The sequence below is a fragment of the Anolis carolinensis genome, chromosome 4 (assembly GCF_035594765.1).
Source record: "Anolis carolinensis isolate JA03-04 chromosome 4, rAnoCar3.1.pri, whole genome shotgun sequence".
NCBI classification, from domain to species: Eukaryota; Metazoa; Chordata; class Lepidosauria; order Squamata; family Dactyloidae; genus Anolis; species Anolis carolinensis.
The window spans coordinates 115,185,131-115,199,706 of record NC_085844.1 but is presented as its reverse complement, the minus strand read 5'-3'; the positions used below and the strand labels follow the sequence as shown (position 1 = coordinate 115,199,706).

At 40.6% G+C, this 14,576-nt stretch overlaps 2 protein-coding genes across 2 annotated transcripts in view; both read right to left on the bottom strand.

Moving 5' to 3' along the window:
* phlpp1 (PH domain and leucine rich repeat protein phosphatase 1) overlaps positions 1-14,576 on the bottom strand; it is a 184,853-nt gene that overhangs the window by 8,367 nt on the left and 161,910 nt on the right. The window contains exons 11-15 of the mRNA XM_062977656.1: positions 14,106-14,306; positions 11,335-11,497; positions 9,857-9,987; positions 4,871-4,975; positions 954-1,148 (exon numbers count right to left, since the gene is read on the bottom strand). Coding sequence (XP_062833726.1) covers positions 954-1,148; positions 4,871-4,975; positions 9,857-9,987; positions 11,335-11,497; positions 14,106-14,306 — 795 coding nt within the window. The remainder of the gene's footprint in view (positions 1-953; positions 1,149-4,870; positions 4,976-9,856; positions 9,988-11,334; positions 11,498-14,105; positions 14,307-14,576) is intronic.
* The window catches only part of LOC100559144 (serpin B12), a 502,967-nt gene that overhangs the window by 453,808 nt on the left and 34,583 nt on the right, over positions 1-14,576 (bottom strand). The window lies entirely within an intron of this gene.

Below are 14,576 nucleotides of genomic sequence, written 5' to 3'. Positions count from 1 at the left end.
GTGTTTGAGTCTGACATTGAACAGGAATTGGTGAGGCAGACGATTGCAACCAGTCCATCAGGGTGCTGGAGAAGATGATCGATGGAGTTTGAAGAAACTCACCTGGCCATGCAACCTGACCTCCACGCTGACAGATCCGGCCTATTAGCAGCAATGGGGAACTTATAAGGCTCCCCCTTTCCGTTCCTGGGACCCTTTCCTTTCTTCCTTTCAAGGGAATCTGAGTCTGAGGAATGGGATTAAGGAAGCATCCTTCCTGGGACCCTTTCCTTTCTTCCTTTCAGGGGAGTCTGGGTTTGAGGAACGAGGTTAAGGAAGCATCCTTCCTGGGACCCTTTCATTCCTTCCTTTCTTCCTTTCTTCCTTTCTTCCTTTCTTCCTTCCTTTCCCTTCCTTCCTTCCTTCCTTCCTTCCTTCCTTCCTTCCTTCCTTCCTTCCTTCCTTCCTTCCTTCCTTTCATTCATTCATTCATTCATTCATTCATTCAAGGTAGCCTGGGTTGGAGTAACGGGGTTAAGGAAGCATGCACAGCGTGCTTCTGAATAGAAGGGAAGAAGCTGCGCCTGGAAACCATGTTTGCTGCTTTGGGCGAAAAAAACATGGCGGCTGAGCCCTTGCTGTTATGGCCGTCCAGAGAAGCTAAAGGAAAACGACTAAAATGGATCTGTGCCCGGGTCTAATATGTTACACTGACTTATTTATATAGACCAGTTCACAGCCTAAAGGCTGTGCAAAGCTAACGGTAGTGTCACCATAAAGGAGGGGTTGCTGACATTGCAGAGGTTGTCACTCTCAAATTAGCCCTCAAGAGGAATAATAAAACAGCAACTAGAAGAAAGGAAACAAACTGATTCAAATAGAATTGATGGAGCAAGTCCAGGGTCATAAGACAGACAGTTACTAAGTGATGTATACATACAGTACATGATTTTTTAAATAGAAACACTACTAACCTCTGCATGACAATGAAAGTATTGATCATGTATTCCTCTTCGCTCTTGGTTTTCTGCAGCTCCTCAGCTAAGATATCACTCATAGTACACTGTAGAAGGTAAGGTACTTCCACGTTGCGGTCCCCATCAAACACTCCATAAAGGGCTTCCCTGTTCTCACAGAAATTGTTTGCGGAAAGAGCTGCCACGCAGAGCCTGCAAGAAAAAAAAAGCCAGTTCTTTGCATGCCAATTTTCCATAAGGACCTCTCTAATTCCATTGTATCCAAGCTTCATCCCCATTGCTCTCCACATTTTCAGATCATGCACAAAAATGGTGGAGCATATAAATACAATAGGGTTCAAAGAAATGCATTAACTGAAATTGAGATGGAGGATTTTTTTTTACGGTTTTTCAGAAAATAGGTAGCAAGCTATACATTTCATTTGGTGAGGATACAAGGTAAGTCCAAGTTAATTTGGTGCCAGAGAAGTTAAAATCAAATGGCATCTACCCTATATTCTCTCCAATCTAATAAACTGCAATTCCCATCCTACGTAATAATACAGCTGCCACACAGAGCCTTGGGGGAAAGCCAGTTCTGCAGACTGAGTGGTAATTTCCCTTTTTTGCATTACACAGAATGCAAAAACACTGGGGTTCAGGTGTTAAATGTGAAGGACACAAAATATCTGCATGTGCGCCAACATCTGGTTTAATTACCAAAGACCTACAATTCAGAAGGTAAGAGTAGAAGTTCTTCCTGGCTGTGCTTCAGCTGAATGCAATTACACCCCTGAATGTCAGCTCAGTTATGTTTTGCCCCTTCATTCATTGGTTTATTGAGTATGCCGCAATGAACAAGAGATATGGAAAAGAGGACATTGTAGCTTAAATTGCATTTACCCTCTAGACCTCTACACGAGCTGTCACTGTTATTCAGTGTGATTATTACTGAGGCATTTCTGGTCTATTCAATAATGGCAAGCATGAGTGTGTGTGTTTGTGTCTTTAAAAGATCAACAGAGGACAATTCAGTTGGTGGTTGACGTGTGTTTCAGAAAGCATCATCATGAAACAGCGGGTAAAATTTTAATAGAAATAATTCAGCCACCGGGGAAAAAAAAGAATAATAGTTGAATTAGCCTCTTGGAATATATATTTCCTTGAGATGTCAAGACCAGCTTTCATCTTTTTTCATTAACAGATACAACTGATTACACCCCACACTTGCAACCACATCTCCTCCATTTACATTTTACTAATTTAGCAAAACTCACAGCCCAGAAAACTCACAGCCTTCGACAATGTGTAGATAAATTATCTTACTCTACTTTAACAAAAGAATAGGCCCAGGATAGCAGCCAACAGTTTTGACTACAATATGATGCTACCATAGTCCAGAAAAAACATCTGGAGAGCCACAAATAGCAAACCAAGCAAATTAGTTCTTTGGAGGGGGGGGGGGAGCAGCTGCAAGTCAACATCTCTACCAGTGTTTCTCAACTTTTGGTTTTCCAGCTGTTTTGCACTTCAGTTCCCACATTGCTTGATTAATGGCCATGCTATCCATGGCTTTTGGGAACTGAAATCTAAAACATTCAAAGGGACTAAGGTTAAGAACAAAACAAATACCTATAAAATCTGTGTTGTCAAAGGCTTTCATGGCCAGAATCACAGGGTTGTTGTGTGTTTTACGGGCTGTATGGCCATGTTCCAGAAGTATTCTCTCCTGATGTTTTGCCCACATCTGTGGCAGGCATCCTCAGAGGTTGTGAGGTGTGTGTGTGTACACACACAGACACACACACACACATATACATATACATACACCTATATATAATAAAATCTGGTTCCTGAGCCCTCCCATGGCTGTACTTCTGTGGCAGATAAGACTGGCTTTTCAGCTAATCCTTAAATGGAATTTAAGGTTGGATTCCACACAAGTAAGTATGTCCTTCTACATATGCCTATGTTCTTATTGCCACAGCACAGATAAGAAAAATGATAATCTAAATACAGTGGGCCTCTGGATTTGTGGGGGTTCAGTTCCAGGACTGCTGCAGATGCCAAAAAAGCAATTCATCACGTCCTATATTATTAAATGGCAGCAATAGGTGCATGTCACTACAGTGCATCTGCATTAATGTTGTGAAAAGACATGTTTAAACTTTGTACTGTAAAGTGTGAGATGTCCACCTCAACCTATGTTACTAAATTGTAGGGTGGACGGACTGCATGTCAAGATTAAGGTATCATTTAGATCAGTGGTTCTCAACCTGGAGTCCCCAGATGTTTTTGGCCTACAACTCCCAGAAATCCCTGCCAGTTTACCAGCTGTTAGGATTTCTGGGAGTTGAAGGCCAAAAACATCTGGGGACCCCAGGTTTAGAACCACTGATTTAGATTAAGATGGGTTCATATAAGGGTTTAAGTAAGAGGCTTTGAAATAGGTTTGGTCTCTTTGTTCGTCAGAGTCTTGATAATGATTATTAAATATATTTTATGATTACTTTTAGTTCATATACTTTAAGGTTAGGATTGAACGGATAAAAGAACTTTTGATTTAATAAAGTATATGAACTTTTTAATGTTGAGGCTACATTATAGCTATATAATGGAGACAACTGCTTTTAGTTACAGAAAAGGCATTAATATAATAGTACCAGAATAATGGATAATGGATGTGTTAAATTGTAAATTCCAAGGCTTAAACATAAAATTTTAGTATTACAAGAGTTTGGGAGACGGGGCAATTTTTTTTTGTTTAAATAGAAGCATTTATTATTAAATACTGTATTACTAATGGATAGATATTGGAAGTGAATCTTTTATTAACTTTCTGTAGCATAACTACTTAGTGTGAAAATTATCTTTTACATATGTACTAATGAAATGAAGTACAGACAGAATGTTTTTAATACTAAATTAAGATTTAGTTTTACAGCAGATTCATACACACACACACACACACACACACACACACACACATATATATCCATTCATTCATTCATTCATTCTCCGAGTGATTCTTTTACACTCATCACTACTCCCCCTGTTTTCATTTTGTAATTTAATCCCATTTTACTAAACTTATTATTTAATCAAGTTTTATTCTGTTTTAATTTATTTTAGTTAACTATTAGAGAAGATAGTGATTAGTGTCTTGTCTGGGTATTTTTTTCTCTTTTATTCTTGATATAGTCAGTGGACTAATCAATCAGCACACACAAACACATATATAGTCAGTCCTCTCAGTCTTCAACTAGTTTTGTCATTTATCTGCTTTGATAACTCACTGCCTCAAGGAAGGTGTTGTGCCTTTAATTAGGTGCAAGTCGGGAGAAGGTGAAGATGTGTTGGCTCTTTCTATCAGATTGTTGTCAAAATCAGTACCGTATGTATTGTGTTTTACCAAGATAGACATGCAATGGAATGCACAGGAATGCATACAGATTACCGGCTTTTTTTCTTATTCTCAATAAGGGGATCCCACCAAGGAAACAGGTCAACTAACATGATTTCTTTTGTAACCCAGCATTTTGACTGGGAAATGTCCTCCTCTGTGGATTTTAAGACGCTGTCAGGTTTGTATAGCTATGCTCTTTCAGAAAGGCTGGCCCTAAACCATATGGGGTTTTATAGGGCATGAACAGCACTTTGAATTGCATCAGGAAACCAACTAGGGAGCTATATACACGGCGTCCATCTGAAGTTGAAAGGTGTCCAACAGAAGCAGCATAATCACAAGCACAGAATACAACATCCTGAGCCCAAATCTGCACATGATTCTAGTCTGACTGCGTGGTTAATCTATCTACAGTAAAAGTACTTCCATCTCTCGCTTCATCCCCCAACAACCCTGCAAGGTTTTATAATATTGCTATGGTTGGCAACGTGAAGTTGCCTTAACCTTCCTTCCCATATGAAGGACTTACTTGTTCTTAACTCCTGATGCTTCAGTATAGCCATGGCTCCATACTGCTGGGGCTCCGGATGCATCACCAGCTGAAGGTTGGTCAATCTTAAAACAACGAATGTTGCTAATACAACAAAGAAAAAACCAAGAAAAATTAATGCTTCACAGGGCATATAAACCACTTCAAAACATTTTAAGTGGTTAGCTTATGTCATCCTACTTACTGTACTTAAGATTATTTTATTGAATGATATTCAGCATGTGTGTTGATACACATAGAAGAAAAAAATCTTATTTTCTTTTAAAAGAAAAAAACTGATCAGACAATTGCAAAACAAAGATGAAAAGGAATATAGAGATGGAAATGACACATACACAGACATTTTCTGCAGTAGTTGGATTGTTTCTCCACTACTTCACTAGCTTAAAAAAATTTGTACAGAAATCCTTGGATGTTCAGTTGACAGATGTTTTTAACCTTTACCTTGCTCACATAGATCCTGAAACAACCATCCCATAGGGTACCTCTACACCAGTGGTTCCCAACTTTTTTTGACCGGGGCCTGTTGACCAGGGACCACTTTGACCCGGGGCCATTCTCCAACATTAGTACCAAAAGGGTTACAAGTCGGTTTTTGGTCAGCTTTAGTTTCAGTTTGGTTATTTGGGGTACCGATTCAGAAAATTGCAGTGGACAGACCACATCAGCTCTAGTTTCTGATACAGAACTACATCCAGTAGTCATCACCTGCTCGCCCACAGAAAACCATATTTAATAATCTAGAGCTGATGTGGTCTATCCAATGCAATTTTCTGATTCAGCACCCCAAATAACCCTAGGAATAGGCCTAAAAACTAAGATACTAGGCACCATGTGGAATGGCTCCACCCAGTGGGAGGGAGGAGGTGGAGAAGCAGCAGTCAGGAGGCTTGTTGTGGCCTTAGTGGGTAGTCAGTCTCTCCTCTCCCGACATCCCCGTTGCCTTGGCACTGTAAGAGGGTTTTGAGAGACCAGTCTCTCTTGCTGCAATGGTGTAGTAACAGTGAGGCCGCAGACCATATTTTAGTTCTTGGGGACCACTGGTGGTCCATGGACCACAGGCTGGAAACCACTGATCTACACCAACACTTTAATCTGGGGTGAAACCAGCATAGAAGGAAATGGTTCCACTATGTGGTTGATTACACTGCAAGAACTGGAACTAGTTCTGAGATCAGATGGTGATTAAGAACATTAAGATTATTTGTGATTATTCCCTGACTTCTTATCACGGTTTAAAGCCCAAAGTGCACATTCGCTGCATACATTGTATAACCACTGTGCTTTCAAATTGCATTAAATGGTTAGTGTAGATATGTCACCAAGACAAACACACTTAGGCTAGGGATCGCTGCTCTCTTGTCTTTAAATTTCTTTTTTCCAACAGTTCTTCTGCCAAACCTGCAAGACCCCCCACCTAAATCCAGCACATTTTAAACATTTTAAAGATTTTGGAGTCAGTTTTCTAAAATAGTAAATTCTCTTAGAAATGTGGGTGTGTATACGCGCTGGACGGTAGCCAGAATGAATCATGAAGATGAAGCATGCTCAAAGAAGCATTTTTTTAAAGGCTATAATTTATTTTTGTATTATTTAAGAGATTGTTTTTCTCTAAGTGAACATTCCAAGCTGAGCAAATTGAAATCAATACAGCAAATCACCTAAAACAGAAATCAATCAATAAAACCAGTGCTAAAAAGGGCAGCAACAGAACAATTGAGACAAAGAGAAATTTCCAATGCCAAATGGATGATTAATAAAAAAAACTTTTAATTTTAACAGGCTGCCTGCTGCTATTTCACAGAAAGAGCATCACAAATGTGATATCTCAAAGCCTTGTGCTTATCACATAGGACATGGCTATTTCAAATGGCAGTGAAGCATTAGACTAAGTGCAGAATATCTTAAGACAATGCAGGAGAGACTTTAATCTGAGCACACTGATGTTTGCATGTTTAACAAAGTTTACTGAACATTTTAAATGATGACAGAAGAATAGTCACTAGACAGACTCCTTCCAATAAACTCTCCAATCCCCTCCACAGCCTGGTTCTTCACTCTATTATGCAATCCCACATTTACCAGTCACCTATGAACAACAAACTGTCCTCATTATACTGTAACTAGGGCTTGAACTCTTTTGGATCCTTGCACCCAGAATTCCTCTTTTGGACTCTTGCACTCACTCACTCTTGCAGGTTGGGGATCTTGGGAGCTATACTTTTTTTAAAAGCCTCCAAGCTTTTATTGCAACTCACTCCCCACTGTGTCTGCCCTTTCCAATAAACTATTATTGCCCTAGAAGCCTTTACCCTTTGGTCTGGATGTTCAGGCACTCGAAAGAACAGGAAACAGAGCGTGGCTTTCACAAGGAACTGCCCCGTTTTGACAGACAGGCAGGACATGTAACAATCCAACCAACTGCCTTTAAGCTCTGGCACATTGGCAATTCATAGGATTAGCTAAATGCCTTTAAAATAACATGGTAGGAACAAATATCCATGCATAGACAGACAGACAGACAGACGGATGGCTGGATGAAATGGCAGCCTAATGATCAACGTTTTTTCCAATGTTTGATCCTTAGATGTAGTCAGATTGCAACTCCTATCATCCCTCACTACTCTTTTTTCCCTAGTCTCTCTTTTCAACTTTTCTTATTCCTTCTTGTTGCAATGTTATGGTATCTAACCCAGAGCCTAACAAGGTCAATTTACTTGCATGTAAAAAACTGAAATTAAAAACACGCTTCTATCATCCCTGACCACTTGGCATATTGGCTGGGAATGATGATGAGATCCCCAGCAACACTTGACAGTCTATATTTGGAAAAGACTGAACTCAGTACAAATGTTCTTCTTGAAACCACCATTCACAAATAAACAAAACCACCCATCTGAAACACACCTCTATCAACTAATTTTTATGATAGATTAAGTTATATACCTGTCATTGCTTTCTCCCTTCTCCAGCTCTGAGAAGGCCAACTTCACGTCTCCATTGCAACATTCTGGCAACTCTCTTTTTCTAACCCCTTCTTCCCTCCTTTTTCCTCATACACGTCACCTTTCTTTCTCAGTGACATCACAGATGGCCACTTCACCTAGCAACAACCACATCTTCATCTAACAACAGCCTATCCAATGATATCATAGAGAATCACTTCACCTATCAATAGCCTTTGTGGTACAAACATGCATACATATCTGACCCTTATATATACAGATTAAGAAAATATTACCAAAGATTTCTAGAGAAAGGGTATAGTATGCTTTTTACCCTTCTAGGTAAGGGTATAGTACGCTTTTTAAAAAATCCTCATTATCTTATTGCTTTCCCCCATATTCTCTGGTGTCTTAAGTCAGCTATGTTAGGGCTGCTGAGTAGCTTTTGTGATGCATCACAATCCCTATGTGTGTATCTAAGAAGGCAACACTAATAGGAAGGAAGTCCTGGTGCTCCTTGTATCAGGAGAAGAAGCTGGGCTGGGTCCTTCTCAGCCTTCCCTGAACTTAAGACGAGGCAGCCCTTGAAAATCAAGCCAGCTTCTGTTCTGCCAAGGCCTGCCTCAAGTTTTACACTATGTCACTCAACCACGCAAAAAATGCCATGCAAGAACACAGCTTGGAAAAACTACTTGTGGCAACTACAGCTCCCAGAATTCGCCCACCAACATGACCACTGGACAGGATGTCCAAAGGATCTGGGAGTTATAGTTATTAAAATATATTTTTCCTGAGCACAGTGCAAGAATAGAGTGTTACTTGGACCAAAATCTCTCACAAGACAAAAGCGATGGATGGGCAGCTGGCGTGGGCATGGAGAAAGCCATCGGTAAATGGCGGGAGGAACAGAAGGAGACCTGCAGAGGGCTCAGGCAGGCTTTGTAATAGAAGTGATGGTTCTGAAGCTTTATGATCTAGTAGGAAGGCTCTGTTCTAGCCAGCAATGTTGTGGCAACTATAATCCGTACAGGGCATGTTTATACTAGTTCGCAAGGTGGCTCAAAGGTAACGCGGAATGAGGAAAGTCCTTCTTGGCACACCTTTTAACAAAAGGGATAAGAGTAGATACAAACTTGCTGGGAGTTTCACCCTTTGGAGCCTGCAGATTGCAAGAGCCACGCAAGGCCAATGTTTAATTCTCAGGTTCAAAGGGTTCACTGCACAAGGTGAAGCAGGAAGAAAACTTCAGAGCTATCTGGTTGTGACACAGGGAATGATTGTGCAAGAATTAAAAAAACCCAGTGCAGCACTAATCTGATGTGGCCATGTATACTATTTTAATACATTTCAGCAAAGAAGCACTTTGTCATGAACAGGTGCCATGTTAGACTGCATTTCAGAGCGTCAAAAGTGATAAGCAATGAGACACTTGTGCCCATCTAACTGAAAGTCACAACAGTGCAGAAAGCTGTAAAGTTCCTTAGGACAAGCATGGGCACACTTCGACCCTCCAGGTGTTTTGGGTTTCAAATCTTACAATTCCTAACAGCTTACCGGTTATTAGGAATTGTGGAAGTTGAAATCCAAAACACCTGGAGGATCGAAGTTTGCCCATGCCTGCCTTAGGAGATTCTAGGCCAGGTCAAACCAGACCTAGTAATGGGGCAAGAGTAATAATATAACCAGAAGAGTCTCTCACCTTTTGTAGCTATGCATGGATTAATGGAGGAAGGCCTCAATATTTATCTACAGAACATAAACCCAGGGGAGGAGAGGAAAAGAAGTATATTCTGAAAGTGGGAGGAGGTTTAGTTAGAAACTCAGATACTTTGGAGGGACAAAGGCAGGTATGTTCCACCCCTCTCAACTCAGTCATGTAGGTAGTATAGCAGCATAGAAAAAAGCACCACATGTTTTTATTTTTGAAATGATTATGCATCAGATGTTTAGATACTGGGCGCGTTTGCTTCCTAAGTGCTCTGTGTTCCCTTCTTGAGTAATAAAACTGACAGTTTCTTACTTCAATAGCTCCAGGGTTTTGTGGTCCAGGACAAGTCTGGGGTTTCCAGTTAGATCTAGTTCCTGCAGCTTCGGAGGCAAGTTCTCAGGTAACGTGACTTCAGTCAGCTCATTACAGCTAAGGTCCACACACTGAAGGAAGGGAAACAGAGGGAGGGAGGAAGAAAACAGAAAAGGGTGTTCAGAAAAAAAAACTGCCTCGTAGCTTATGGTCCTGCATATTTTTGGTTAAATAGAACCTAATACAAATCAGAAAGGCTTGCTCATCATGAACAAAAGTGTGGGGTTGTAAATCAGGACCTGGATGATAAAATTTCAAATTCCAGACTGAAGTACCCAGGACAAAATATTTCCATGCCATGGGATATTCTTACAGAGAAAAATGTAATATATCAGTGAGGAAGTATTTCTCCCCGACATCTACATGTTTTTCCCCCTTCCCCAAACTTTTATATTTGTTGAACAGCAAGTAATGATTTTCTTCTTTGTTGGTTTTACCAAGGTAATTATTCTTCATAACCTAATGGAGCACATATCAGTGTTAAGCGAGTTTTAATTAAAAATAATTTCACGAGTACAAAGAAAAGGAGCCATTTGTAGGGAAGGATTTGTCCTAATTTAGACAGAACTAGCACCCCTGAACTATTACTCACTACAAGACCCTCGCAGAGAGCAGGCTGGCAACTTAAAAATGCCTTCAAAAGCCAATTCAACAGCAGTGTCTGCACCAAAAACTGAACAAATTGTAAGAAATCACAAAGAAAAAAGCCAATAGACAGCAATGAAATGGAATATTGCTGAGGATATTCATCTAGCAATGGAGTCTCTCTTGGAAATAGCAGCAGTCTTTGTTGGGATGGATGTAGGGCAGGAAAAATACAGAAGAAAAGGCAGAGCTTAAACCAGGGCCAAGGAGGCTGGTAGATGTGATGGATATGGCACCAATTCCTACAATCCCATCAGGTGCTACAGGGTTTCTACACAGGCTCAAAATAAAGCAAAAAAAAAAAAAAACCACACAAACACACACTCTTTCAAAATGACCAGAAGTCATGGCTGGTTTCTATTTTTGAGGATTTTTAAAACTGCAGGTGAGGAGAGAGATCCAGGAATAGATGAAGGAGATTTCTGGTCTATTTTTGTACTACTCGCATCTCCCCCCCCCCCCCCCGCCTCAAAAAAAAAACAAAAAAACAAAAACAACAATTGACGAACAAGGACTTGAGATTGGGGCAGGAGAAGGTGGGGTGTGTGCAAAAATGTCTTTTCAGGACATAGGCAAGATGGAATATTCATGGAATCCTTCCTCTCTAAGGACTGGACGTAATGCAAGCAATCTGTACCTCACTTCACTGATTACATGAGACATCACACTTTGGTATCTGAGCATTTCAAATATGCTATATTTCTTTTAAGGACTACTTCCAAACATCCAAAAAGGAGCTCTTAGGGTAAATTATTCAAATACGAAGCTCGTACTTTGATTTCACCAAGCTGCATGACTTCCGGGAAGACTTCAATGCAATTGGAGTGTGCAATCACAGTATGCATTCGCCGACAGTTCATGATGGTGGTGGGAATGGATTTCAGCTTATTTCCACTCACGTCAATTTCTTCCAACTCTTCAAGTTTGGCCATTTTGCTATAGGAAAAGGAAAGCAAGAGCAGAGTTTGATTTTAAGTAGTGATCAAAGCATTTTCTCTCTCTGTCTTTCACACACTCACACACACAATGATTTATATAAATTTAAATCAGATGTCCCTTAGTAAATATGCGGTTTGCACTAACAGTGCTGCTATCTGAACTGACAGTTCCAGAAGGTGGCAGGAGGCCTAGTGGTTGTTACATTTTATCCAATGGACAGGACTGCCTCTTTTGTTCACCCATGTTCTTGTTTTTGTTGTTGTTGTTGTTTTTGCTGAATGAGATTTCAGAGAAGCTTTAGCTCCAGGTTTCCTGTTTGTAAAATGAGTGTATTAACTATCTCAAAGGACAAAAATGAGAAAGGAGGTGTTATATTTACGCTACAAGATGGTAACATTGGGCTTTTTTTTCCGTGTCAGGAGTGACTTGAGAAACTGCAAGTCGCTTCTGGTGTGAGAGAATTGACCGTCTGCAAGGACGTTGCCCAGGGGATGCCTAAATGTTTGATGTTTTACCATCCTTGTGGGAGGCTTCTCTCATATCAGCTTCTCTGGAGCTGATAGAGGGAACTCATCTAAGCTCTCCCCAGATTTGAACCGGCAACCTTCAGGTCAGCAACCCAACCTTCACATCAGTATCCTGCCGGTACAAAGGTTTAACCTATTGTACCACCAAGAACTGAAGTTCAGGAGTTTGAAGGGACCCTGCAGGCTAGCTAGTCAAAGATCTGCTCAATATTGGCTGTTTGATGTAGGATTCAACCATAGCATCCTTGATTGTTAACTCAACCCAAGCTTATGCTAATATATTCTCCACCATATCCTGAGGTGTTCTGTTCCACTGCAGAATAGTTTTTACTATTAACAGGTTTCTTTTTACAATATCTATCCACTGCTTCAATCCCTGCTGCCCTCTGGAAGAACAGAGAACAAGTCTGATCTACTACCTGCATGCAAGCTCTTTGAGGCATTTGAAAAAATATATAATATCTATGTCTAGCATATGCAACAGCCTTGCTTCTCCCTCCTCATTTGTGCAATCACTATTGCTGGAATTTTAAATCATAATGCTTCTCCTATTTAAGGCATCAGGCAGTAGAGTGTGGTTTCCTAGCTAGAGATATTGGTGTAAATACCAACACTAGTGATCTGGTAAATCAGTGAGTAAGGATGGTAGACAGACAAAATGTGGGGCACAATAAACCCCCTTTTATTTAATTTAGTTATGTGTGTAATTCAGACATAAAATAAAACAGAGTCCAAATCAAGCTGGTTTCATACAAATGTGTTGGGGCTACAACTCATGGAATTCCTAAGGCACCACATCCTAGGCTTTGCTGACTCTGGGGGGAGAAAATTCTGAAAACTGCGTTTGAACACATCTGGAGTGAACCAGACCGAGGAAGGCTGGTCTAAATCCGCCACTACGTCTATTCAGATAAACACAAACACCCTAAATACCAAGGGAAAATTCATCAGTCACAGAGGCCTTGAGAGGCAGCAGCTGTGAAGCTGAAGGTCAGCTTGGCTGAGAGACTAAAAACTTGCTTATGCTGACGTGAGGCTAAAAACGGGGCTAAAAATCAAGGGAGGACTGAAGATGAGGAAATTGGTAGAACGGGGAGATTTGCCTAAGGCATGAACTGTGACAGAAGGAACGGAATTGGTGGGAAAAAGGAAAGGGGCGGAATGTGGAGGAATGAATTCCTCATGGAAGTGCAAAACAACCAGCCACATATTTTTTCCAGTAGTCCTCCTTTGATACAATACATGAAGCTTACCCATAACTCCCAATAGAGTTTGCCCTAACTTAGCCACATGGGTACCAATTAATCCAGCAGGAAGATGTAACCTGTCTTCTTCCACCTGACAATCCTGACCCTTGGGCTCGGAGATTTGGCAGAAACTGCTACAGGCAAAATTATCCTTCACCTTCCTCTTTCCTCGTGGTCTTTTTTTGAAAACATGCCCTGTTGCTAATATCCTGTTTCTCCTTTCCTCCTTTGAAATGCTCACCCTGAGTAAATAGTGAGCATCCTCAGAAACTCAGCCTGCCTTTGTGTGTACAGTATACACATGCTTTTCTCTCTATCTACCACTTCCTATAAGGCCTCATAACCTTGAAAATCCTTGATCTATTGATTATAACCATGAGAGAAAGATGCCTCACATTGTTCCCATCCTCCCCTTTGAAAAAGCTACTGATAAAATATATCTAAGTAGAGAAAGTATCCCTTTCATCCCAAACATAAATCTACTTGCGGTAAAGGATCCCAACATTTCATTCCCTTCTTTTTTGGTTGTCGCTGTTTTGTTTATTTTATCCTCACTCTCCCCTTTTATCCCCTTCCCTCCCTATACTTTATAAAAATTTAGGCTGTAATTTAGACTCTTTCCTCATGCTTTTAGTCATCTTTCATGGTAGCACTATATAAACATTATCATCATCACCATCGGCAGCAGTACAGGTTGAGTTTCCCTTATACGAAACCATCCATGTGGACAATTTTGGAGTATTTTGGATTTTAGAATTCTGGATAAGGGACACTCATCCTGTAGCTTATAGTTCAACGTCTGGAAACAGTCAGTGCAGTATGTCACTCTACCTTGCAGGGAAGCTCTGCAGCCGATTGTATGCCATGTGCAGGATCTTCAGGTGCGGATGACCCGTTAACAACGGCACACATTTATCAGTGAGGTGATTGTTGGTCAAATACAGTTCTTGTAAAATACTGCAGGTCTCTTCTGAAAGAGTGGCTGGAGGCAGCATTTCCAGTTTGTTGGCAGAAGCGTTTAGGTACCTCAAGCTGCAAGACAACACATTCGAGGTAAACATTTGTAGCCTTGATCCAGTGTGGAAAGTAGGGTTGGGGAAAAAAGCCATAGTAGCCATCACAGAAATGACAACAGACAGACATTTCAAGAGTACCAAGTGGGAACTACGACTATATGAAGAAGCACTCAACATGCTACTTTGCTGGAGTAACAAAAGACATTTGTGAGGACTCCACGTGGCTTGTACTACTGATGTTATAAACAAATAGTTTATTGTCTATTTCTAAACATATATGCGCCCC